We start from the raw sequence: 27,253 nt of genomic DNA, 5'->3' as shown, positions 1-27,253 counted from the left end.
ATAGCTGTAAATTCTACTATAGAGTTGCATGCCGCCATTTTATTTTGGGATAAGATTCATATTGCGCCAAAACAGGTGAAAACACCAAAAGTCAAATTAAAAGTTGCAGAATTTGTTTTTATTTCATTCAAATTCAAAACTTTACAAAGTCAATCAATTTCCCTCACAAAAATTCAACAAATTTCAGAAATTGGTTTAAAAAATTTTAGCTTCCCGCCAACTTTGCCACCATCTAACTTGTTGCTGCAACTTCTATAAAAAGCCTTCTTTGAAGTCCAGCATTAATTGTTCACCTAACAAAAAAAATAAAAAAACAGAGAGAAAAAAAATGAGGGATTTAGATGGAGATGGGGTTGGGGATTTGAATGAAGGGTAGGGAGTGAGCGGGTCTAAATTTTTTATTATTTCCTAAAAAGCGATGGGCTCATAAAGAATAAAGGAAAATAATTTTTTATTGTTTATTATTTATTATTTTTACTATATGTTATTTATTAATTATTAATTTTACAATAATAGTTATGACATTTACAAATTTACAATAGTACTAATTCATAAAGTTCATATGATACAGGTTTAATGGATAAAAGGTTAAAATGGGCCGGTATATTCAGGTTCCTCATGTTGTAATGATTTCTTGTTATTAATGATTTGGGTAAAAGGTTAAACGTGAATGGGTTGTATACAATTCAGGTATAATAGGTTACAATTAGTTTAATGGGTCATATATGGTTATGAAAAACAAATTGGGTTGGTTCAGTTCCAGGTTGACTTATAATCAAATCGGTCGATTTTTCGATTCTCGATTGACGTACGGATTAAAAATGATTCGATTCTCGCTAAGCCGAGTTTGTGGAAAATTGACAATTGACAGTTTTAGTATACCACATAAAGATGAGATTGGCTTGGCCCGACCCAAGGCATGACATGACCTAGTATGAAAAAAAGTATAGCAGGATACGACACAATACATAATTGTGTGTTAGGCTTTGAGTTGTCTTTATTTGGGAGAAACACAATAACACAACATGGAGTAGCACAACAAAGTACGCTAAAATTAGTGAAATTGGCTTTACGACTAGGGATATCAGTGGGGCGGGTCAAGTAGGAGACCCGCCCCACTGGGGCGGGGATGGGTCTTGGTTTGGCGGGTGGTGGGGCGGGGATGGGGATAAAAACCATACCCGCCATGGGTGATGGGGCGGGGGTGGATTTTAAGTTGTACCCGCCCCATCCCCGCCCCGCTTCGTACCCGCCTCATCCCCACCTCATACCTACATCTATATATCTTTAAAAAGAAAATTATATACGTTTATACTATTTTATAAAATAATTATGTGAAATAAAATATAAATTATAATATTTTGTACTACACTTATATTATAAACAAAACGTGTGTAATATTAAGAATGTTTTTTTTTTTAAATTTTTTTTTATTATGATTGTAATCCGTATTAATTATGTTGGATTGTGTATTTGAGAGGCGGAGATTAGGTGGGTCTTGGGTGGGAATTAGGTGGGGTTGGATATCCAAGTGGGAGGTGGGGCGAGGATGGTTTTAGACTTGTACCCGCCGGGGCAGGGATGGGAATGAATTTTGGACCCGTCGCGGGGATGGAGATGGGGATGGGAAGGCCAACATTCGCCCCGCCTCGCCCCATTGACATCCCTATTTGGGACGCAAGGCCAACACGGTGTTGTATAAGCCGACCTTTTAAAAAATCCGACACGACAAGTGACTTTAGCTTGAGGGGGTCTATGACTCTATGATGACCCCTAAGCACATGGATTGACATGACCCATTCTCATCTTTAGTACAAGTATCATATTGCACTTGCAAGGTTGTGTTACACCTCGAGCATGCTAGACCCAGTGCTATTTGCATATGGCCCTCTATACCCCTTTGTTCATATTTGTTCGTCTCACATTCAAATTTAGGATGTTCTTTAAAAGATTGCCACTTTTTTTAATATAGTATTACCCTCGTCATGAAATCCACTGCATACACTCATAAAAGTAAAAAAGACAAATATACCCCCATCCACTTGCAATCTTTAATTATTCACATTTTTTTTTAGATGGACAAACAAATAGAGACGGAAGGAGTATTACCGGATTTCAACAAAAGATGTCAACAAATGGATTGACAAGCTGTACTGAGTTTAAGCACGGATACGCATCCACTGCAAGGTTCAGTTCAAGGCTTGTGTTGATTTGATTCTCCCAATTTCAAAAAAATACAAAAGTCAAAACAGAGCTAAACAATGGCATTTTCATGGTGGTTCTCTCGTCTACGCTCATCTTCCAGAACAATCTTTACACATCTTCGATCATCCCAATTTCAGAATTACACCACCCCTTCAACTGCCGTTTCAGAAGTCATCTCTTCCAAAGGAAAAAACCCTTTTTTATGGTGGTCTTCTTACTTAGTCCCCATTTCAGCTGCTTCACTTTTGCTCCAATTTCAATCCAATCCCTCTTTTTCTGACTCTTTCCATTCTGATTCTCGGTGAGTTTCTCATCTTTCCCTTTTATTTAATTTTTTCAATTTTTAATTTAATTTTCAGGGTAACTATGTTTGATTCTTTGTTTTTTGTGGGGTATCACGGCTATGTTACTGGAACTCTTTATTTAACTTCATTTACCCGTGTCGGATACTCGAAACTTGCACATAGCCATATTCTATAGCTAGGTGTGAATGTGTGATACTTGAGATTTTTCATTTTGTACCAAAATCATGCAAAATTTATATAAGATGGTTATGTTGACACTTGTTTAACCAATTCTAGCCAAGTCCGAATAGCATTGTTAGTGAGTATGTAAATGATTAATTTAACAAAATAAATAAGAATTTCACTGTGGTTCTTGTTGAATGATTGTATTCTTCCTATGTTGCTTGTAGTTTTTTTGAGCAAAGGTTGAGTGTTGGGTTAATAAGTTATATGCATTTGCTTTTTTGTAATTGTTGAGTAATTTAATGTGTGAACTGGTTAGTCAATACTTGAGTAACATTAAATTTGTTATTGATTGTCGTTGTTGATGTTGTTTTTCGTGTTCTGAATTATGTCCAGAGGTGTTGGCATAGGTGGTAAAGGAAGCACTGAGTTTGTGGTGAAGGGTTCTCACAGAAGTGTTCCACAAGAACTCATCGATGATTTGAAGGCTATTTGTGGGGTATTATTTTATAAAATTTGTTTAACTTGGATGATTGAATGTAATTGCTGCCGTCACTTACTTGGCTTACTGTATCTTGAATGTATAGAATGTTTTTTTTTTATGGGATACTTTTATTTGGATTCTTGAAAGTTAAGCAAGTATCAAGTCTTTTAGAAGCTACTTTATGTTCCAACCTTTTCATTGGACTTGTATGAAGTATTGAAGTTAATTGGCTCTAGGAAGAGCAATATGGTAGGGTTAGTGAAATGTATTGTAACGTGGAATTTGCATTCTCTTTGAGGTTATTGAAAGTTGCCGAGATATTACAAGTATAAAGGCTTACACCTTGGTGCTACAAAGTCATTGATGACATTTAGTGTTGGAGACTTCTTGTGAACATTGACTTATGTGCAGAGAATAAATAGTATATTATGAATAGATGGTTTTATTATCCATGGTATCTTGAGTCGGACATACTAATGGTGCTAGTTCCTCTCGGTTATTGAAATATTGATGTAGGTTTTGTAAGGATTGAGGCCTTCACCTGGGTGCTTTTAGTCAATGAGGATATCTAGAAAAAGATGGTCAATGAGAGCATACATGGATAGAGTACCACACTATTTAGCTTTATATCATAATACCTTAGAAAATTTTCTGAATTATATCTTGCTTATATTTTTTGAAGTCAACATTTTATAATGTCTTCCATTCCGCTTTTCTCATTTGTAATACAAAGTGCAAAGAATGTGCTTTGATTGAGATGTAGTGTGGGAAAGCCGTTGCCTTACTTGCCTTTTGTAAATCTTAAAATGTCCTTGTGGTTGGACGCTAGACATGTGATGTTTACAAATTCCTTTTTGTAAGGGATAACGATGCTATCTTGTATGTGATTAGCGAAAATTTACAATAACGAAGAGCGGAAAGCAAGTAAACAACAATATTACAAGATAAGGAAGAATTTATTGTGGGAAACCCGAAAACTGGGAGAAAAACCCACCAATCTACTACTCCCTCCATTTCACATTAGTTGTAACAGCAGGCTTGACTCATAGTTTAAGAAAATTATAGCCTAGGCTTATAGGCTTATAATATAAAATATTGTTAGTAAGAGATAAAAAAAAAAAAAATAGTGTGGGTGGGGTTGGTAGGAAAGAGAAATAATAAAATATTTGTAAAAGTGGGGTTAGTGGGAGAGAGAAATTATAAATTAATGATAGGTCCTTTCCAAATATAGTAGTGTTGCAACTAATGTGAAACGGCCGAAAATGGAAAGTGTAGCAACTAATGCGAAACGGAAGTAGTATAGAGTAATCTTTGATGAATAATACTATAGTTTCTAGGCTTTCAAAGCACCATGAAAGCTCCCACCCCAAATACACCCCTCCTTACACTTAAACTCTAAGTGTTAGGACTTTTTCATTCGAGGCTCTCTTTCTCTACATCTTTCTCTTCATTATCATACCTTATTACAATGACTTACATGAGTCTGTACAGTGCAAGGCATAATAAACAATCCCGTGGCCTTAAATAAGCCATGCCACTTAATTAGCAAAACTGTAGAAAATAGGAGCAAGTGGGATCAGGCAAACCCACCCATTGTTCAGGCAAACCTGGCTTGGTTCGGCCAAACCTTTTTCAAGTGACTTTGAGTCACTTTTCCTTCGAGTTTGGGTGCACCTTTTACAGGTTTGGGCAAACCTTCCATAGGTTCGGGCGACCTCGTAGCGCAAACAACTCTTTGTTAAACGGTCATAATTTTCTATTTTTTGTCCTAAACGAGCTTATGACCAGTTGTTGGAAAACTCTTGAGACAGACTTTCACTTCCAACTTGAATCATCTCAAAATCGTTTCTTGATTTTGAGATATAATTAAGCTTATACTCCAAAGCTATGCATCCTTATGCCTTGAACCGTTCTCCACACCTTCCAAACCTAACACTTTTGACCCGGACAAATAGGTTCTTAGAAAGTTAAGTTGCTCATGATGGTAATAAAAAATTCGTTAGGTGTTTGAAGGCTATAAGCTCCACCACAAATTGAAGGAAATAAAGCAAAAACTGGTGCATTAGAGTTTTTTAATTTTCATTTCTTAATTAATGGTTATCTAAAGTGTGTTTTGGGTTGTGTTTCTTTATTGACCTGTCCTCCACTAATATGGTCTATTTATTTTCACTCTACTTACTGGTTTATTCCTTTATTTTGTTTTTTATTATCATAATAGAATCTCCCCTTCTGTGATTGGAATATTTATGCTCCTAGCTTAAATAACATAGAAGGAGTAGAATTTCATGACTTTAGCCTTTTTTTTCTTTGCCTCAAGAGGTTGATTCTTCATTTTGTGGCAGAGTTGTATAGTTGAGTTGTGCACTAGATTATACAAAATTGCCTGAAGAGTGATCATGATATATGTTCTAGTACTTTTGTATACGTAAAATATAACCCAAAGTTGGCTTTTAATCCACTTGATGAAGGAAAGAAATATATAATAGTTTTGGTTTCCAATCTGGTGCATTATAAATTCGATTTTTGGTATTATTTCCCACTTAATTTTATTTTTCTTAGCTTTCCTCCTCTCCGAAAGACGGTGGGTTAGGTCTTGTATCTATTTTCAAGAACTATTATGTTTTTCATTTGATCATGAAAGTTGAAATCATGGCTTTGCCTGGCTACAGCAGAGCAAGAATACAACTTTTGTGGCTTTTATATCATAGTGTAGCCTAGGGGATGCTATTGTAGAAATTCAGCTTAAAAGATATGCTGCGCTTTTTCATTTTTTATTTTAATATTTGGTTTCAAGACTCCAGAAATTAGACCAGGGTAATTTTGTAAAATGATAACTAATATTGGAGACTTTCTATTATGGTTTCAAAAAATTGGATCCTAATTTTATATATGACTGAAATATAGAAACAGGCAAAACCGTAAAAATGCCATATATGCTAATATAGTGCTTGTACTGATACTGTGTTTCGTTAGACCTTATATGTTGTTATAAATGAACTGCAAAGTGTGTTTTTCCTTAAATGTAATATGGTTTCTACATTTTGTATCTTTTGTATATGTCAATTTCTGTCTAAGAGCAGAAGGGGTAATGCATACTAATTGAAAAGTTTTTAATTCAGCCACTGAAAAACATCATCTTTTTAGGTGGATCATTTCAATTTTTGGCTTTTAACAGGAAAACATGTCAATGGATTATGAGGAGAGATCCGTGCATGGGAAACCACAAAACAGCTTTCATAAAGCTGTAAATATTCCTGACATTGTCATCTTTCCGAGGTTTGGGAGCTTTCTTTCACTATTTTATTCACTGCTTGAAAATTTAATTTATATCAATTCATTTTGTTCTCAGTGAGGTTTTTATAATTTAGCACAAAATAGTTGAATGTTGATGGTGCTCAGGTCATATTATTTAGCACCCATCGGGGAAAGTTTGTACTCCCTCCATTCCTTAATGTTTGCTCCATTTGACATATTTACAGTTTTCAATGCTCCTCTTTAAGTGAGATAAAATCTAAAATAAATATTATAACCTAAATTTATGAACATTGATATTTTGAAACTATTCATTTAAACCAATCTAACAAGATAACACATGAGCATGTTTCTTCTTATATATACTGATTAATATTTGGGGTCAAAGTTTCACGCTCTGCAAATGGAATATTTGAATTGGGAGAGACATAAAGAGACAAAGGGAGTATTATTTAAAGCCAGTTTTTCTAATTCTAAATTAATAACGAATTGCTTGATTGCTGAATGCAAGATCTGGTAATATGCTGCTTTCTTATCTTATTGTATCTTTGCCTCCTTGATTCTGCCCCGTTTGTTTGGTTATATTTTTACCCTCTAGTTATGGAAGTTAAAAAATTTTGATTTTATTATTTGTAGGTCCGAACAAGAAGTTTCGTTGATTGTTAAGTCTTGTAACAAGCATAAGGTATAGTTTCTTTGACATGCTTGTTAGAAGCTTAAATCATGTGCTAGTTATCTTACTAAATTTCTCATATTTACTGCGACCTGTTCTTGTGAGAAATATGATCCATACTGAGAAACTCTTTTTGAATTCCTTTTTGCAAGTTTGTTAAAAGTTTCTTCTTCTTTCACGAGCAGGTTCCTATCGTACCATATGGTGGAGCTACATCTATAGAGGGTCATACTTTATCTCCTCATGGAGGGGTCTGCATTGACTTGTCACTAATGAAAGTATGTAGTCTTGTCTTTAGATGATGCTGATTCTTGATATAAAATTAAAATGATGATCCTCAAGGCTATATCTCGTGGATATTAATTTTTGTTTTTTAATTACAACTCACTTGCTGATGTTTAATAAGATGCGACAAGAATCTAGATTCACAATAGTGTAATGGCACCAAAAGTGATTTACTAAAGTTTTAAACACATTGAGAGAGGGAATAAGGTAAGTAGTGTAAGGTTAGAGAAAGAGGAATATAGTTCAGAAAGTTCAGCACCATGCACACAAAGCAAGGAAACCTGTCAAAGACAATAGCCTTTGACTTAATACTTGTTCTCTTCAACTTATTTCAGATACTTATTACTTATTCCTTAACAAATTCAGATCAGATCAGAAAGATTCAAATCAGACCACATCAGAACTTTTGATTATCATTTACTTATCGTTAATTGCGTATTAAAAAAATTTATAAAAATTACATATTTAAAAAGTTTATCATGAGATGAATCTAACAAGATCTATTTTGATAATGTTTTTCTTTATAGATTAGTATTAAAATGCGGTCGAAGTTTAGTCAAATTGTTAAATCAGATCAAACCAGATCAGACTAGACCAGATTAGACTTTAAAAAATTCAGACCAGATTTACTTGTTTCAGGTGAAGAGAATAAGTCCTTAGTTAATATATGTACTTGAATTCGACATGTAAGAGCTCTTATGTATGATAATTATTAAGAGCTCAAAATTTTTTCTAATTGGATTGCAGAGTGTTAAAGCATTACATGTCAGGGATATGGATGTGGTTGTTGAGCCTGGGATTGGATGGATGGAGTTAAATGAATACTTGGAACCTTATGGCTTATTCTTTCCTCTTGATCCTGGTAACAGTTTACTAACTCTTCTGTGTGATACTGTGATGTTTCCATTTGTTTTTTTTTGTAGAGTTTTTATAATATTGCACTGCTGTTGATTTGATTCTTATATAAACTCTATCTTTATGTACTAATTAGTTCATATGTTTCCTGTACATTGTCCAAACTGAATGCTATAAGTTGATACACAGCAGATTTAGAAGCAATGGGGTGGCACTTAGTTGTCTTATTATGAGAGATCAAGAATTTAGATGTAGTAAACATCTTTAACAGGGGTCGATAAAGTGGGAAATTAGTGTCTCATATACCAAGAGCTCATATATTTTCTCCAATATGATATGGTTGGGGTGCCCTGGTTTTATCCATTAAACATAAGAAGTTGATAGACCAGCAGATATAAGAAGAACTGAAGAAGCAATGGAGTGGCATTTAGTTATCTTATTTTGCGAGATAAATAAATTTAGATATATTAAACATCTTTTGGGAGGGGCTGATATAGTGGGAAATTGGTGTCTCATATATCAAGAGCTTAAATTCTTTCTCCAATATGTTATGGTTGAAGTATTCTGGTTTTATCCATAAAACAGGTGTATTGGTCAGATGGAGATTGATTATATCCATAATATCCAGGCTTCTTCTTAAGCAGCCAAGTACTCAAGTATCTGTGTCAAACAAGTAGTTGGCTGAAATTTTACTAGGGTCTTCATTATGTGTCACTATTGTTGGAGTGTAGGTACATGACAACTGCAATATTATTTCCTTTTTAGATGGTAAATGTACAGCTGAAAATGTTCTCATTAATGGAAAATGTGTTTGTATCATTGATTTCGGAGATATTCTGTTACAATTGGTTACATTTTCATATTTATATTGGAAAATAGTCATGGTTCTTGCCTCAAATAGAGCAAAAATTAAGAGAAAGAAATTACATGGCTGACATAGCATATGCTTGGAAAGATGATTTACGGATCTTTCAAGTGTATTGGACATTAATCTTTGTTTTGATTCAAGGTCAGAAAAGTTTCAGAGCACACTAAGGTCTTTGGGGTCCTAGAGCCTAGGTGCAAAGCAGGTGTGAGGCACAATACTTTCTATTAAGGTTTTGTGCATAAATACAAGGAAAATTTGTCAAAAATAAGTAAACATTTACCTGGTCTTCCCAAAATAAGCAAACCTAATGATTAAGTCAAAATAAGTTGACCTTTATGGGGTATTATCTTTAAATAAGTCAGATGACCTACAACCTACAACCTACCAAACTACAACCTACCAAATAGATCACTTTTTTCCTAATTCTAACTAAATTGTTTCTTATTATAATTAATAACTAATTAGATTGTATTTTCCCCTTACAAAAAATTAGACTGTATTTTAAAAAAAATAATAAAAGCACAACCACCACATACCAACGCTCCACCGCATCCCCTTCCAGCCACCGTACAAACCACCTTACGCTTCCCTGGTCCCTAACCCCTTTCTTCCCCTCCCTAAGCGCCGGCGACGAACTCTGTTCCCCTCCCTAAATGCCGGCCATGACCAAACCTATCCCGCACCCACCTTCCGAAAACCACCACACACCTCGAATCCCCACCCTAACCACCAAATACCCACCTCGAAACAACAATACCCATATCGAAACCAACACGACAACACCCACCACATTGTTATTGATATGCGAATTTGCGACTTTGATTGTGTGGGACGTTTAGGAATTGAAGAGGGAACAAGGAGAGGGTTAGGATGGTGGGGAAGGCAAGGGGTGGTGGATTCGGTGGGGATTTCGAGGGTGGAGCTGGGAGAGGTGGTAATTTCGGCGGTGGGGATGGGATGTGGGGGTGATTTCGATGGTGTGTAGACAGTATTGATGGTGGCCGGCGGAGCAAAAGTGGGGAAGGGGGCTGTCTGTACTATGTAGTACGTGTATAAAAAAAATAAAGGTTTTATAAAAAAGAGTTTTTTAATAATTAATTTAAATAATAAAAAGGACCAATAAAATTATGACATGTGGCATAAGCAACCCAAATAACCGGTTACCCCATAAACTAACAGGTCATGACTTATTTTTAGAAAATACCCCATAAAGGTCAACTTATTTAGAGTTAATCTAAAGGTTTGCTTATTTTGGGAAGACCGAGCAAAGGTTTGCTTATTTTTGACAAAATTTCCTAAATACAATGTGCATACGAAGAATCAATGCAGCTACTGCCCCATATTTTCACAACTTAGTGCACCTCATTGAAATGGCCTCGCCCATGCCTTTCTAAAAGCTTGGGCAACAGGCTTGGGCTTAAAAGTGTACCTTTTCAAATAAAGATGAAATATTGGAGGAAGTAAAGTGTGGAGGATTCATTATTACATGTGGAATCCAAGGGTGGCTCTTTACTCTGTTATATTTAAATTTCCATGTAAAAGAACTTTAAGATGAACATTTTATGAAGCCATAGTCATCGTACTTATTTGTTTACTTGAAGCTTTATCATATATATCCTTCAGGCTTCAACTGTTGCACCTTTGTATTTCAATTTTGATATCTTGATGGGTTTCTTTATATTGTTTCATCTTATAATGATTACTGTACTTCCAACACGTAAGGTTATTTTGAATGTTGATCAAGTGTTATTGGATCTTATCTCAATGGACAGGTCCTGGTGCTACCATTGGTGGTATGTGTGCGACGCGCTGCTCTGGTTCATTAGCTGTGAGGTTGGTACCCCATTCATTAATGTTTTGAGTAGTTGACTTTTGACTTACAGAGTGAATTACTTTTCTAGGCAGGCTGCTCTGCAACACAAAGCTGAAGGACTATCTTAGCCTTGTTCTTTCCAACTTAAAAATATAAAATTAGGAAAATTTAATTTAATACTAAGAGCTAAGTATTCTAGTATTGGTGACCTTGTTAATTATTTTTGTGGTCACTACAAATAGATTGATTTACGACAAGACTGTTTGTAGTTTGCATCCTGTAACTGGAGCTAACACCCAGTGTGAAATGATATGATGCTGGGGATGTTCGAGGGCCCTACTCCCTAGGCTTACTGAGTTACTACTGTTTATTTGCTATTGTCTTTGGGTTATACTAGTACTCTTCTTGCGAGTATGTTCATTTTGTACAATGTACTATGCTATACCTATATTTGCAGCATGAAATGTTTAAGAAATAGGTGATTCAATATTTTTTATGCAGTTAGAGCATAAATGTTGATGGCATTTTTTCTTAGCATGTAGGTATGGAACAATGCGTGAAAATGTCATCAATCTGAAGGTTTGTTGTCAGTCTTTCTTATCTTGTACTCCATATGGTTTTGAGGATAACAAAATCTTAAGAAATATATATATTTCGTGCTTTGTAGGTTGTTTTAGCAAATGGTGATGTTGTCAAGACTGGGAATCGTGCCCGAAAGAGTGCAGCAGGGTTTGTTTTTCAATTTGATTTAAGTTGCTAAGTTTGAATCAATTTTCCATATATAAGGGTACTTTATTGCAAACAAATGAGAAGATTGTTCCCCACAGATAAACAAAAAAGATTGAATTATCAGTTCATATTGCCTTTTAATTCCACTGAATGCTCAAGGGGAAGCATCCCTGGTCCCTGGAAGACTGATAGAAGATATTCGTAGAGGATATCTTATTATACAAACTCTCTTGATGAGCAAGGTTCTTAAAGATACGACATCACTCGCCTACCACAGTACCCCTCCCACCATTAGCTGATATCTCGCTTTCCTTGCTATCTGACAACTCATGAGTCCCAAAAAACGCTAAATTTTAAAGCTCACCAATTTTCTGAGACACCTAGAATATAGCAAAAGAATGGACAAAATTGGAAGACATGTTCATGCATTTGAAAAATATTGTGGCCCGTTGAACAAATTTTAGGAGAAAGGACTTTACAAGTCTTCCTATTCTCTGTGATTTATTGGTGTTTGTTGAAATATTGAGTTGAGGTTGAAGCCTTCATCTTTGACAGGACTTTATTAGGGTGAAATAGATGGGTTGTAGCAGTAGTTTTCCAACATGAAAGGAAAGCTTAAGAAAAGAGCAAAGCAAGTTTTCACTAATAATATTGTCAAAACATACAAGGATCAACAGTTAAGGTGAGTGGCAACTATGTGGTTTTCCTTCCAAAAATTTGGTCGGAAAGAGTGAAACTCTAATGGACAGCAACACCATCAAAGGAATAGAACTGAATAACCGGCAGATCATGAAGTCTATTGTAGCTATATAATGGACATAAAACATCAAACACTATTCTTAGATCCAATTAATAAATGAAATTGTGGATGATACCTGAGATAGAACTTTTTGTTGAGGTTGGGGTCTGCATCAAGTTGATTGGTAGTATTGAATACTGAGGATGAGCTTAGTTATTTCAGAATTATACTTTGAAGACTACTCTGAAGGAAGCGTGTTATTAAAGCAGCTCCATGGTGAGAGCAAAGTTGCAAGTAGCATTAAGAGGGTTTTGTTTTTTTTACCCAAAATCCTGACCTTTTCATTTCTAAAGCAGATTTGAGAAGATTAAAAGAAGAATTGTTATATGATTGTGTGGAAAAACGTTCCATAGTCAATGTGTCACAAATGAATTATGTAAGAATGAGATTGAAGTATTTACATAGAATCTTTCATGAAGGAGAATTACATTGATAGCTCGCGTTTTCCTCAAAAAAAAAAAACATTGATAGCTTGCGTATTTGTGGCTTACATTTTGGTTGGATCTAAAGGATGTTGTAGAAGTTGATGTTGTCAACTACATTTTGATTTGTTGAACAGGCTGGGCGTATTTTTATTGGTGGTTAGGAGGTGAATTAGTGCACTTAAGCTCTTTACCTCACAGACAAAACAACTGAATAGTGGATACAGAAATAAAGATCTTGAGAACAGAATGGATTATATAAAGAAATTGATGCACATTTTACACATTCATACATCTTTAAAAGTTCCTGTAGTTTTTCTTAACTACAGGATCCTTATAGGAAGAGTAACTTTGGTAGAACTTGCTTTGTCTGAACTGAGACCTTCATGTAAGTAAGAAAAGTAGAGCAGTTTTACCAGGATTTATGTTTTGATCATGGATCTAGAAGAGACTTTGGATATGTTTTATGATAGTAATTGTTTTTGGAGTAATGCAATTTAAGCATGTCATTTTATGGAAAAACCCCAATTACGATTATCGAACCACCAGTTAGGTTAAGTTGCTAATGTAAATTCTACTTGTTTAATAAAAGATGGGCAAAATTCTATGCTTTGACTTTTAAGAGATTTATAATTGATTCAGGGGTCATCTTATTCACGAATTTATCCATCTCAAAGCTCATCATTTGTTCCTCATTCTCTTATGCATTTTCCTCGTTTTGTACGAGTTGTAACCTTGTAAATGTTTAAATGATGACATTAAGTTTCCTCAATGCTTACTTGTCAGGTATGATTTGACCCGGCTAGTCATTGGAAGTGAAGGAACCTTGGGTGTGATTACAGAAGTTACTCTACGCCTTCAGAAAATCCCTCAGTACTCAGTAGTATGTACTTGCTTGCTTTTACAAGTTTTTTTTTTTTTTTTTTTTTTTTTTTTTTTTTTTTTTTTTTTTTTTTTTCCTTTGGGTTTTTGTTGAATTGTTGACTGTGCTATGTATCATCCATCCGAGAAAGGAAATTTATTGTTCTATTCTGGGATCCAGGTTGGATGTACTAGCTAAAATGTGAACAATTTTCCTCACTTTGAATTTGAATTCAAATGAATTTTTTTGTATTCTGGATTTGTGGGAATTGTCAATGTGGACATTCTATGTGGGATAAAGGGATTTAAAATATATTTTGTGTTCCTGATCTTGCCCTCTAATTACTTCATTAGAATTTGTAAGTTGTGACATTTTCTTGTAAACTACTTTAAGCCGCAAAAGTTTTTTAACTTATGTACAGGCTGTGAGGTATGTACAGGTTGAACACTTGAACTTGTTAGTGTAGACTGACTGTGATGTGATATGTACAGGTTGCGAGGTGTAACTTTCCTTCAATTAAGGATGCTGCTGATGTTGCTATCGCCACTATGATGTCTGGAATACAGGTAATGAGGAGTTTTGTGTTGCACTTTATATTTGTTTCATCATTTCTTAACTGATTGAGTGTGTGTCAAATTTTAATTCATGTACGGAGATTGCTCTAAGACGGAGACCCGAGGGTGCACCGGTGCGAAGAGTGGAAGAGTGGGACCATGGAGGGATTAAACGAGGAAGAGGGAGACCAAAGATGACTTGGTTGGAAGGAGTGAGGAAGGATATGAAGTGCATGGATTTACGTGAGGATGAAGTTTTGGATCGTAAGGGATGGAGGAGAAAGATTTATGTTGATGACTACACGGAATAATCAAATTTGGTTCATGTTAGCCGACCCCACTTTTGGGATTAAGGCTTTGATTGATTGATTGATTGATTGATTGGAGATTGCTCTAAGCTATTATCAGATTTCCAGCCATGCCCTTGTAACTGAAACGCCATTAAAAGCTTTGTTTGAAAGCCCCTTTTAATTTTAAAACACTGGCTCAACTCTTAACGATCCAAGGTTTATTTCCTTTTATAATCTTTCGAATTAGCATTTAATTGACACGACCACATAAAGTAATTCTTGGTTGTCAAAATTCATATGCATTCTTGGTTTTCATAGTCTACTTACTATATTATCTCATTAACCAGGTATCCAGGGTAGAACTTATGGATGAGGTTCAAGTAAAGGCAATAAATATTGCTAATGGATCAAATTTGCCTGAAACACCTACTTTATTATTTGAATTTGTTGGAACAGGTTAATTGCACTCTCTCTTCATGATCTGGGTTCTGATATTTGTTTTGAGTTTTCATGTAATAATTGTAGAATGTAGTAGTGTTCATTATTAGCTCAAAATATGACACTCATATTATACTTCATTTGTTTTTTGTTTGCAATTTTGCAATGTAGGGGGATGGGGGGAAGGGTTGTCACATAAATTAAGGAGACAAAACAAATGGAGAGAGGTAGGAAAAGGGATCCATGTGATACAGAGGAAGATATACTTTTAACCAAACAAAGTAATATTGCAATTATTTAGCAACTTCCCAAAAAAGAATCTGTTGTGATTAAAAGAGGATAGAGGAAGTATGACACTATGGTTTTCACTCTAATATAAATTCCATCCTTTTCTTTATGTGGGTTGAGATTATTTATTTCCTAGAAATGCCTTCCTTGTAGAAACTTTAAAATTTACTATAGTTTTTTTTTTTTTTTTCTGAAAAGGAAAACCAAAGTGTCAGGTAACTATATAGGCATGTGTTTGAGTGGATTTAATGACCTGGAGGAAATGAATATTTAAAGCTTTCTGACCCTGATTCCATGTATGTCTGTGTTTGAGCAGATTTAATGACCTGAATGAAATGAAAACTTATAGCTTTAATTGTGAATTTGTTTGACTATGCTATTTCTGATATGGATTTTGTATAAAGCAACCATGGAGCTTGCCTGATAGAGGTCACTTGCAATACATTGCTCATAAAGTCCAAGATTGGGGGCAGGTTGTTCTGAAGGATATAAATGTGTGTGTCTGTGTTGGTGTCCATGCTTGGGTTTCTGTTTGTAAAATCAGGAGGTCTATATGTTGTTTTGTTTTCCTGAAAGCCATATAATTGTTTGCTGGTGATTTTTGTTGGCGGGCGAGAGGTAGGATTGGGGTAGGACATAAGAAAACATCAGAAGGGGTTTAAAGCCATATCTGTGTTGGTGTCCATGCTTGGGTTTAATGCTTTCTCGTATTATGTCAATGAATCTATTTTAAATTACAGATTGCATTTATCTGTTGCTGAATGATAATATTATGTCTCTTCCTCTTTTTGCAGAAGCATATTCACGTGAACAGACAAGACTGGTCCAGAAGATCGCTTCTGAGCATAATGGTTCGGATTTTATTTTTGCAGAAGAACCTGAAGCTAAAAAGGAGCTCTGGAAGGTAATTTGGCTATTTAGACTTCTCGTATCTATCTATCTATGGTGAAGAGAACAGGGCCTTAGTAAGCTTTGGAATTGGTTTGTATTTCCATGAATGTTATTCTTCTTTCCCCTCCCTCAAAGTGGAAAAAAGGAAGATGATTAGATGAGTGAAGACATGAAGAGAAACTAATGAGAAGACAAAAAAAAAAAAAAAAAAAAAAAAAAAAAAAAAGAAGGGTGACAACATAAACCTTTTTGGCTCTGCATTATTATTTGCAGATGAGGAAGGAAGCTCTCTGGGCGTGTTTTGCAATGGAACCTGAATATGAAGCAATGATTTCGGTCAGTTGATTATTTCTTTCCAGTTCCACCTGGTTCAATTTTTTTTTTTTTTTTTCCCTGTATTGGGTGGCATTTTTTGGAGGACTTTGTCATTTTGCAGCTCAAGTACTGTTTATATCCCCTAATCCCATTAATATAGAAAATTTAGAAATGAGAACTTTTCCACCTTTATTGTCTATGTATCATTGTATCCTCTTGTTGTGTTATGTGTTATGAGGTTAGCCAATGCTGATATTAGTAGACTGTTAAATGATTTTTGAACTCTTATTTATATTTTTATATTTGATCTATTCTTGTTGCACACTTTATATATTGAAGCAGCATTTTCCAGTAGCTACTTCAATGTGCTGGATTGTTTAATTAAAGCTTTCATCTTAGTCATGAATTCTGTCCCACCAGGATGTTTGTGTGCCTTTGTCGCAACTTGCTGAGTTAATATCAAAGTCAAAAGAGGTCCTGGATGCATCTCCATTAATCTGGTAAAATTTTTTTCCCCACTAGCTTTTGGCATGCTTAGAATGCTGTAACTTTGAGATGAACTGCCAAATTTCTGTTAGTTTTTTCTTTGTTATTTTAAATATTATTATGGGCAATGAAAACAGTGCAGTGGTTGCCCATGCCGGTGATGGGAACTTTCATACCTTGATCTTATTTGATCCTAACAACGAAAAGCACAGAAAAGAAGCTGAAAGGCTAAATCATTTCATGGTCCAGGCAGCCTTGTCAATGGAAGGTATCCTTCTGAGTCTTGATGAGACTTTACAAGTTAGACCCTTATGGCCAACATTCTGAGAATCCCAGCACACACACCCCCCCCCCCCCTTCTTTTTTCCCGGCTTCCTCTTTGATCATCAAATTTCTTTTGGAGGTTCAATGACTAGCGTCAAATCCTATGGACTCTACATAGTTTCTAGTGTAATATGTTAATTATGTTGGTTCTTCCGATTGGGCAGGAACATGTACTGGAGAACATGGAGTTGGTACTGGAAAAATGAAGGTATTGCACTGAATTCTTTTGATTTTGTTTAGTTTAGCATAATCTGTAAAAATATGATTTCTATGCGCTTGCTAATCATTTTGTCCAAGCTAGAATGTAGATTTTAAATCACCATGTATTTATTGACCGGATTCCCTGAATAGTATTGTCTTTTGACTTCTCATTCATTCCTTCTTGCAAGACAAACTTTTCAAAACCTTCTAGATTTACTAGCTAGATTGTTATAACTTATAAGAATGCAGTGTTTGATGTCCATTCTTTATATCTGTTTTTTCCTTTCTTTGTTTCAGTACCTGGAACAAGAGTTGGGGATAGAAAATTTGAGGACAATGAAAAGCATAAAAGCAGCTCTGGATCCCAACAATATTATGAATCCTGGAAAGCTGATCCCTCCTCATGTCTGTTTCTAAAATCGCGTTTTGGCACAACCTCGGCCCCTACCAATTAATTGGTGTAGGTGTACCATCATTATAGTTTGTCTACAGCCAATGTTACCATTCAGTACTGACATCTTCTTCAAATCTTTGGTGTTACGACTTTTTTGAATTTCAATAACTACTTAGAACGAAAAAGAGCTCTATCTAAAGTTTTGTGAACCAAAGTTACTACCCCAATCAATAGGTATAGAGCAGCTCATAACTCGGCTCTTCATATCAGTGATATTACCAAGTGAAATTCATAGGTATACTATCATGAGCAAAAAGTTATAATCGCTCTATTATAATCAAAGAATGCCACTTTTTTTTTGATCCGTATATCTTCATCAACTATCTTCAAATGTTCTCCAAAAGGATGACAACCATAGTTCTAGTATGTAATTTGGTGTTTGACATATTTATCTACGCAAGCACGAAACATAACAAAGAAAAAAGGGGTGGGGGGGATGGGGCGCGAAAGAAACTTAATACTCCGAAGAAATTGCAAACGTATACGGGTGAAAATTATTTAGCAAAGTAGGGTTATTTCCCTGCAAAGATGAATCGTTTGATGAGTTGAGAAGGTTGGTTAGAGACAGGGGAGCAAGGATTATGTGTGAGAAAACCATGGTGTTGACCTTCAAATTCAACATAAGTAATGTCTTTGCCAAGCTCCTTTAACCTCTTTGCATAGTCCTCCACTCTATCTTTCATGATCTCTTTGCCACCCACTATAACAAGCATTGGATCAAGGGATACCAATTCTAGATTTGGACTAGATGGTCCAAATGGGTTTGCTATTGGATGATCTCTATCTTCTCCTTTAGGTAGAGATAGTCTCCAAAACCTAAAAAGAGAATGAAGAAAAAAATGTTCAGTTCTTTTGATGTTTTAGGTTTAAACGCATAACTTTTAAAAATTTAAAATACAAATACATATAGGATAATGTTTCAGATGATCATTACTCCACATTCAACAGGAAACAAGTACAAGAGTTCAGGTTATTTGGACAAGTAATTTTTCAAAAGGTATTGGATTAGCTAGGTCTTATAAGGGTGGATTTTTTGATATAGATTATAAAAATAAAAAATAAAAAAAATTACTTTTTAGATTTTTTTTAAAGACAAATTACTCTTTTTAGAAATTAACTAGTTTTTAGGCCTCGGGCAATTCCCCGAGTTGCTACATTAATTTCATGATTAAAATCTTTAATTATATTTAAATTTAATAAAATGACATGATATGATATAGCTTAGTGGTAGGCAATATAGTTTTGAAACTAAAGGTCTTGAGTTCAAACCTTGTCCAATTATAGGTTGTTATATTGTCTCAATTCCTCGGTATTTGAAAATGATATTTTGATATTCTCATTTACCAATGTTTTTGGTAACTAAATAAATGGTAAAATTCATCAAATGTCAAATAATCCTAGGCCACCGCCCACCGGATCCACAACCATCATTGAAAGAGATAAATTACTAACATTTTTGCTTATAAACCTTATAAAATGATTTATATTGCTTTATTCTCCAATGAAGATCAAACAGGTTATGGACATTATTTTATTTTATTTATTTATTTTTTGGAAAGATTAAGGACATTATGTATTGAGAGTTGATTTGCCAAATGATCTACTACGGAGTAGTATTTATTTGTCATCACATGCCAAAAGCCCTTTACATACTAAACCAATTATTTCTGCTTTTTGTGACATTATGAATCAGCATTCAGCAAATCATGAGATCATTAATTTGTTATCAACCTAAGATGATGTTTGCAACTGATTTGTTGAAACAAGTATTTCTTGTACTGCTCAAGGATTTCATCGGCCCATAACAGATACGACTCCACTGTCTAATTTTGGCAACTCATACTATTACGGTATTGTCTATAATCTACTAATACTTTTGTGTTTTTTTTAGCGTTGTTATCATAATCATTACTACTCCGTATCTGCAAATAAAATTTATTAAAAGCTAAAGTGTTTGGTAAAAAGTTTGATGGGATTTTCTAAAAAAAAAAAAAAGTTTGATGGGATAGAAATTAGCTTATTTCATCAACATTAGTTGATTGATGACCATGAAAATAAGCTAATTAGAGTGTTCAGTGGTGAGCTTATGCTTTATCCCGCCGAATAAGATCATTTTCAATAAGTTCTTTAAAGGACCTTTTTCGTTAGCTTCTACAAGTATTTTGAGGTCAAATTAAAATCATACTCCCATTTAATCCAAAATCCTATTTCAACTATCTACTCTCATTTAATGCCCTTATTAGGGCTTGTTTAGTTCACCTTTTTTTGCTTAAGTTATCTGATCAGATATAATCTGATTAGAGATCTGATCTGATTGTCTGATTTGACCAAATTTTTACCTTATGTATACAATAATCAATAAAGAAGAAATATATCAAGTGGGGTCTTCTTAGATTTGTATTAATATGCAATTATTATAATTTTTTTCATTACAAAATTAAAAATATTTAGCGATAAAAAACCGCACATAAAATGATGATCTGATCTAGATTATATTGATCTAATCTGAACTTAATTTATTTTTCCTGAAATACGTAAAAATAAGTTGAATTGAACAACACCTTAGTCAATTTGCATATTCAAATATCTCAAGCAATCACATATCACGCCAATCAGCTAGCTATTTACTAAGATCTTTATAAAATCATTTAATATACTCACTTAATCAAATCAGTTAATACAATCAATTATTCAAAATTAGTTAATACAACCACTTACATTTTTTAGATTTCAGCTTTTCACCAAACACATGATCTTAAAATTAACAAATTTTGAATAAATAAGTTGAATAAATTTGTTTGATTATCGATAAAAGTATTAATATGATCCCTTTTCACCTTCTCTTTTGAAAAAAAAAATCTTAACATCTCTCATTGTCGGAAAGTCGTAGACCTGTGATTAGAGCTGTCAATTCAGGTATTCAAGTCGGGTTTGGGTCTGGTCAAATCAGGTCTCTAGTTAAATCAGGATCAAGTTATGTCAGGTCAATTTAACCTCACATCAGGTTCAGGTTCGGGTCGGATCAATTTCGATTTAGGTAATTTCGGATCGTTCACCCTTTCGGGTGTAGTTCGGGTTTGATTCGAGTCAAATTCAGATCGGGTTCAATTCTAGGTTCGGGTTGTGTTGAGTCAAATTTGGGCGAGTTAATAGATGGTACATTCGGGTTCGGGTTAGGGTTGGATCAGATAATTATTTGGTCGTATATATAATCTTAAAGTGGATCATTTTTTGTTTTGGTTCAAGTTCAATTCAAATAAATATCGTCGTGGTCAAGTTGAACCTATATAATTACACATTCCATAATTTGATGAATCATTATCAAAATTTTATTAAACCTATACATGAAGTAAACAAATGGTATATAAGTTGAACAAATTGTACCAATATGTTGTTATGATTGAGGGTTTACAAAATTGTACCAATATATAAGATGAATAAAATTTGAATAAACCTTCCATGACTTGGGTCAATAATAAGTTGTGTTGGGTTATAACCGGTTTCAGGTTCTAATTAGGTCGGGTACTAGTTCGGGTTTAGATTGTTGTCGAGTCAGATTAAATTGGTTGACGGTTACTATCAGGTCGGGTGCAGGTTCGAGTTCAGGTCATAAAGTATTGGATCAAATTGTTTGTCGATTAACATCAAGTCAGATTCAGGTCGGGTTACAGGTTACTAGTTTCACCCCATTGTTCGGTACAGGTTAGGTGCAGATCATTCCGGTTCAGGTCGAGTTCTCGGGCCGGGTTAATTTTTGACAGCTCTACCCGTAACAAAAAAAAAAAAAAAAAAAATGGATGATGTGGAAGATTTTGAATTTGTATATATATATTTTCTTTTTACGGGGAATTTGTATTTAACTCTAAATAAATGTAAAATACGTTTTTTTATACTCCATATTTTTATTTTAGGAAATGTAAAATACGCTGTAAGACTACAATACGGAGTATTTCATAATACTGTGTTGTATTGTTGATGACGTAAACAACTAACAAGTGATAATGATAACTAAATTTTTTAAAGAATGGAGTCATCATTATTTTAGATGGAAAAAAGTTTTGATAATGACTACAGATATATATTTCTAATTGTGGTAGGCCTCAACCTTAGCTATTATATTATGCGATAAAAAAAAGGGTTTTTTTTTTTTTTTTTCTTCCAAAAAATAATTCAATTCTATATATTACGCCTCAACAATTGTACGTACTCTAACTCTCTAAGTAGCCAGTAGGCTACTATATTTAGTCTAAATTGTTCCAAAATTAGTAAGTTAAACTTTAAAATATCATTAAAAAAATTATAAAAAATTATGAATGTCGTGTGATCAAGGTTTAGAGAGGTTTGGTTTAGATGGTATATTGTTAGCAAATAGAGGAAGTATTCACTTTAATTTTATTTAGATACTGAAACTAACTTGAATACATACAAATAATACGTAGGGTCAATTCACTTTAGCTTAATTTTAGTTCAGCTTCAATCAGTTTAGTTCAATTCAGCTCCTAATTTCCTTCTTTCATAAAATATTCATTTCAACTCTATGCAGTTCAGTTCAGTTCAACTCCAATCAGTTCAGTTCAGCTCACTTCAGTAAATGTGAACAGACCATAGTTAGAAGTTTGATTTTTTCAATATCAATTGAAGATTTATGAGGATTAATTATATTGATAAAATAACACCTTAATCAATAAAGCAATTAATCTTCATTTTAAAAGTAACAACTATGATTTGGATTCTAACTATTTTAAATTGAATATCATATGCATGATTGTGAAATATTGTATTCTTATTTTGTCATATGACACCAAATACAATTGTCCACATTAGATCATATTGATAATTTATAAAACTCCTCCATCATACAGAGTTCTTATTAATTAATTAATTAAAATAAGAACAAGTTTTTCTCCTTTGGCTGGCGGATTATATCACTCATCTTTACAATAAGCATCAAGGTTACGTCTTTGAAAAAGGAGTTAATCAATAATTGATCAATTAACAATTTAACATAGAGATTGACAAGCTAAGTCAAATGTCTAATTAACTTGTTATGCAAAAAAAAAAAAAAAAAAAAAAAAAAAAAAAAAAAAAAGTTGATGAGTATTAAAGAAAAATTACCTATCAAGGGAGTCCAAGGTAAGAACGGGTTCAGAAGGACCATTAGCCTCGGATATGGTTCTAAGAGACCCGCCGAAAAATGGAGCTAAAAGCACATAACCACAAACCCGGACCGGTGAAAGTTCGGGAGATCTGGGTCCTAAACGGATTGCCAAATGATGGGCAATATTTCCACCCGAAGAGTCTCCCATAATGAACACCTTTTCAAAGTCTACTCCATCTTCTACCAATTTCATGCACGTATTTTGATCGTTTTGATTGTGATCTTTTCTAGGGTTACCCTCTTCTCTTTGTTTAGCCTGTAATTGTAGCCATTTCACTGCATTTAACCCATCTTCAATTGCTGCTGGCAGCTTGTGTTCTGGTGCCAACCTACTCATTTAAAAAAAATAAAAATAAATAAAATAATTACTTCATATATTATATACCGTTACAGTTTGTATTGTCACGCACACTTTCTAATATACAATAAGGCACGAAATAATGGTTCATGATCGAGTTATTTAAATAAAACCAAACTAAGGTTGAATAGATTATAAATGGGACATAAATGAATCCAACACCACTATTTTTTTTTTAATTAATTATTTTGCATTCTTATACATAAGGGTTTGAGAAAATATATTATAAAAAAAGGGTTGAGAAAATATGAGAATTATAATTTTCGGGTGAATTGTTTGTCAAAAACTTTTTAGCAATCAAAATTTTCTCTTGAATTATTATCATACTTTTCCCAATCTTAAGGTTGACCAATAATAATTTTCCAAGTATATATTATCCCAAAAAATGGACAATATCTTAGACCTCGTTCACTTCAACTTATTTTTGCTGAACTGAAATTATTTTTACTGAATTGAAATTATTTTTGTTGAACTTAAATTATTTTTACGGAACTGAAATTAATTTTACTAAAGTGAAATTATTTTTGCTGAATTAAGATTATTTTTACTGATTTTCTGTTATATTTTTTCTTTATGTTTATAGATTTTTATTGAACTGAAATTATTTTTAATAAATTGAAATTAATTTTACTGAATATTATTTTTTTAGATGAAATGAACAGGGCCTTAATATGAGCTAGTGATTAAAGAGGAGACTAAGACAACATTCAAATGGACCCCAAATTTTGCCTTTTTCGCTAGCTCCTTTTAAATGGAGCATATCCCTTTCGAACCAAACTAAAAGGTTTTAGACCACGCACGTTTATCCTTGGCATAGTGTTTTAAAATATCGGAAATGTAATAAATTAACTATTTTCATTATCAATTGTTTGGTACGAGAAGTGGGATGACAAAATCAACTTCATGCATGGTGCTTGATTAGCTCTGTATCGATTTATTAGTAAAAATAATTAACCACTCATGTAAGTGTGGACGAAGGGAAGACATTATTTTACCAAATTAAAGGAAAAGTCAACCATTCTATCATACGTGTGTGGATCGTGCAAAATTTAAATGAGTCAATTTATAAGAATAGATATAAAATATACGAAGTACATGATAAAGGTTTTAAGATAAAAAAAAAATAAAATAAAAATAAAAGCCTAGAAGGCTAAAGAACTCAAAATTAATTAGACAAGTATTTGGCTCAAAGAGTGTACTTGGCACTTGTTCTTAAGGATGATTATGTAGGCTAAGAAGTAAAAATGTATGTTGAAGTTACGTTAGGGTAACTTATTGCTATGTTGAAGTAGCTAATTTATTATAGTATAATACTAATATCTTATGTTTTCAAACACGCAATCGATTTAACTGATCCAAAAATCCATTCAATCAAAATGAGTGTGAAGTCCAATGTGTTTAGGTTGTAAATATATACTCCATAATGAATTTAATATGTATCAAAATATTGCTATCCTTTTTTTTTTTTAAAATAATAAATTAGTTTTTATGGAAAACATATTTTCAAGGAAAACTACACTAGCAAGATAATTTTCCTTTGTTTGGTTATTACAATTAAGAAAAGGTAAAGAGAAATTAAAAATAAGAGTGCAAATGTAGGGATGGATGAGAGGAAAGTAAAAAAGAGATAAGGAGAAGGGAGGAAAATATGACTTCCCTTGTTTTGTGAAGGAAAATGTTTTCCACCATTAAGATGAATGCAATTTTCCACCCCTTGACAAACCAAACAAAGGAAGATGTGAAATAGTTGAGAAATCATTTTCTATGAAAACTTTTTACATAAAACCCAACAGGGCTTTAATACTAGATATATTTTCGGCAAGTTATTTCAACAAAAATGGTGAGAAATTGTAGAAATACCCTAAATCACACAAATAATGTTTTATCCATATACGCTACATGTAAGAGTACTAACTTAACATATGAGTCCCTCAAAAAAAAAAAAAAAAAAAACTTTACTGTAGATTCACGTATTGAATGAAACCGTTCTAAAAGTGATGAGACTTATGATCAAGAAAAATATAATTGTAATTACATGTAAAAATCAACCTTGCAAAAAGCTTATTTTTGTTTTCTATTTTCTTTGGTATGAAGAACACCTCAGACTTCAAGGTCATAAGGTAAAAACCCTCACTAATTATGTACACCAAGCGTGACTTGATAAAGGTAGGTAATTTCAGAATCATATAATCACTAATTGTATAACATACACCTGTTGTATAAAAGACGTATGAATAAGCTAATACGAATGGAAAGAAAGTGGTTATGTAGCTAACCTGTAGTCAGGTGCAATAACTAGAGCTTGAAGTTGAGAGGAAAGTCGAAGGCAGCAGTTATGACAGTTAGGCCACGTGCGAGAGCCTAGGCAGAAACCTCCTCCATGTATGTAATACAAAATTGGCAACTTTTTGCTCATGCTATTCTTATAACTAGGCTTATAAACACGCAAATTAAGTTGATTTTTCTCATCAAACAAACAATCTTCCCATTCAACTATACAATCTTCTCCAACTATTTCTTCGCTACTCTTATTATTGTTAAATTCTCCAAAATCTATATCGGAGACATTTGCCCTATATATCGACCCGTCACTATATAATTGTAGGACTCCAAAGCAGTCTTCCACGACTTCTGCTAAGGATCCCATGATGCCGTGTGTATGATCGTATTATTTTCTCTCTGTCGCTCACTCAATACTTTCTTGCTCCTCTTTTGTTAGTTAGGGAGTTTTATGAGATAATATGATATGACTTTTGTGGAAGGCCAAGCTATTTATAAACATAATATTGTGATGAGGGCATAGAAGTAAAAGTGTGTGATTGATATTAGTCCTCTTATATATTGATCCAATCCAATATTATAGAATATGAGCATATTAGATGAATATTATTGGTAAGTCTATTTTGTTTTGTATATAATTATGGTCCCATCGACTATAGTTGAATGCATGTATTAGAGCTGATAAGTACTACACATACATGAGCTATATATGAAATAAATATCAGCCCTTTGTGGAGTGGCCCTTGCACTTAGCTCGCCATGTTTAGGATGATGTATGTACTATGACTAGCACTAGCTAGCTCTCTTTTTTGAATAAAATAAAAAATGATGTTACGAATTCGTCGGAACACATTTGAATATTCCGAAGTATAATATTCATGTGTATGACCTGTCGGCAAAATTCGATAGTTGTTTCATGGCGATCGGCTAGTAAAAAGTTTCAATATGATATAATAACACTTAGGTACGTAATTTAAGAATTACTATTGTGTACAAATATAATTAGCTTACCTCGTGAAACTGTTTACAGTAATGTGTCAACCTCCACAATGAAAACGTATTACACTGGTGTTAAACTCTTATTCACCATACCATAACACTCCACGTAATTTCAATTGTTGAATAGAATCCTAGATGTCATGTCATTAATTAAATTAAATCACGTTTATATCACTGATAAGTACAACTCTCTTTGTAGCTATAGTACCGACCTTCAAGTGACGAAAACACGTGATGGTCGTACAAATTATACAGTGAAGTGGGCATTGATAGTGAAAGTGCAATGCAGCGAGCTATGCTTCTTTGGAACCTTTGCCTCTAGCCATTATATTTTCGGAGGATTCATCTCATTCATACATTCTACATATATGTCCTCATCAAACCCATTTTCTACTTTTTTGACTCTCCCTAATAGTGGGCAGCCATTAAGCCAAGGCCAAAAAGAATTGATAACCACTTGTGGAAGATTGGAAGAAAATATGATATTTGTGACCCTCGAATCA

The 27,253-nt window shown here is 33.7% G+C and overlaps 2 protein-coding genes across 2 annotated transcripts; one reads left to right on the top strand and one right to left on the bottom strand.

Moving 5' to 3' along the window:
* Positions 1–2,164: 2,164 nt before the first annotated feature.
* Positions 2,165–18,263, top strand: LOC145567536 (D-lactate dehydrogenase [cytochrome], mitochondrial-like). Its single transcript, XM_081626834.1, has 18 exons — positions 2,165–2,506; positions 3,069–3,171; positions 6,332–6,432; positions 7,045–7,093; positions 7,267–7,359; positions 8,114–8,228; positions 10,862–10,922; positions 11,445–11,481; positions 11,570–11,631; positions 13,639–13,735; positions 14,206–14,280; positions 14,906–15,014; positions 16,079–16,188; positions 16,449–16,511; positions 16,911–16,990; positions 17,114–17,244; positions 17,465–17,508; positions 17,799–18,263. Exons 1-18 carry the CDS (start codon positions 2,262–2,264, stop codon positions 17,916–17,918), a joined length of 1,695 nt encoding a protein of 564 aa, XP_081482960.1. The 5' UTR covers positions 2,165–2,261; the 3' UTR covers positions 17,919–18,263.
* Positions 18,204–26,236, bottom strand: LOC145567537 (strigolactones hydrolase CXE15-like). The gene is made up of 3 exons (XM_081626835.1): positions 25,748–26,236; positions 23,071–23,442; positions 18,204–18,771 (listed from the first exon to the last, which is right to left on the bottom strand). Exons 1-3 carry the CDS (start codon positions 26,116–26,118, stop codon positions 18,468–18,470), a joined length of 1,047 nt encoding a protein of 348 aa, XP_081482961.1. The 5' UTR covers positions 26,119–26,236; the 3' UTR covers positions 18,204–18,467.
* Positions 26,237–27,253: the final 1,017 nt, after the last annotated feature.

The sequence above is a fragment of the Chenopodium album genome, chromosome 11, assembly GCF_948465745.1.
Source record: "Chenopodium album chromosome 11, dcCheAlbu1.1, whole genome shotgun sequence".
In the NCBI taxonomy this organism is placed as follows: Eukaryota; Viridiplantae; Streptophyta; class Magnoliopsida; order Caryophyllales; family Amaranthaceae; genus Chenopodium; species Chenopodium album.
Note: the sequence above shows the minus strand (reverse complement) of the source record. Positions and strands in the feature narration are given on the sequence as shown.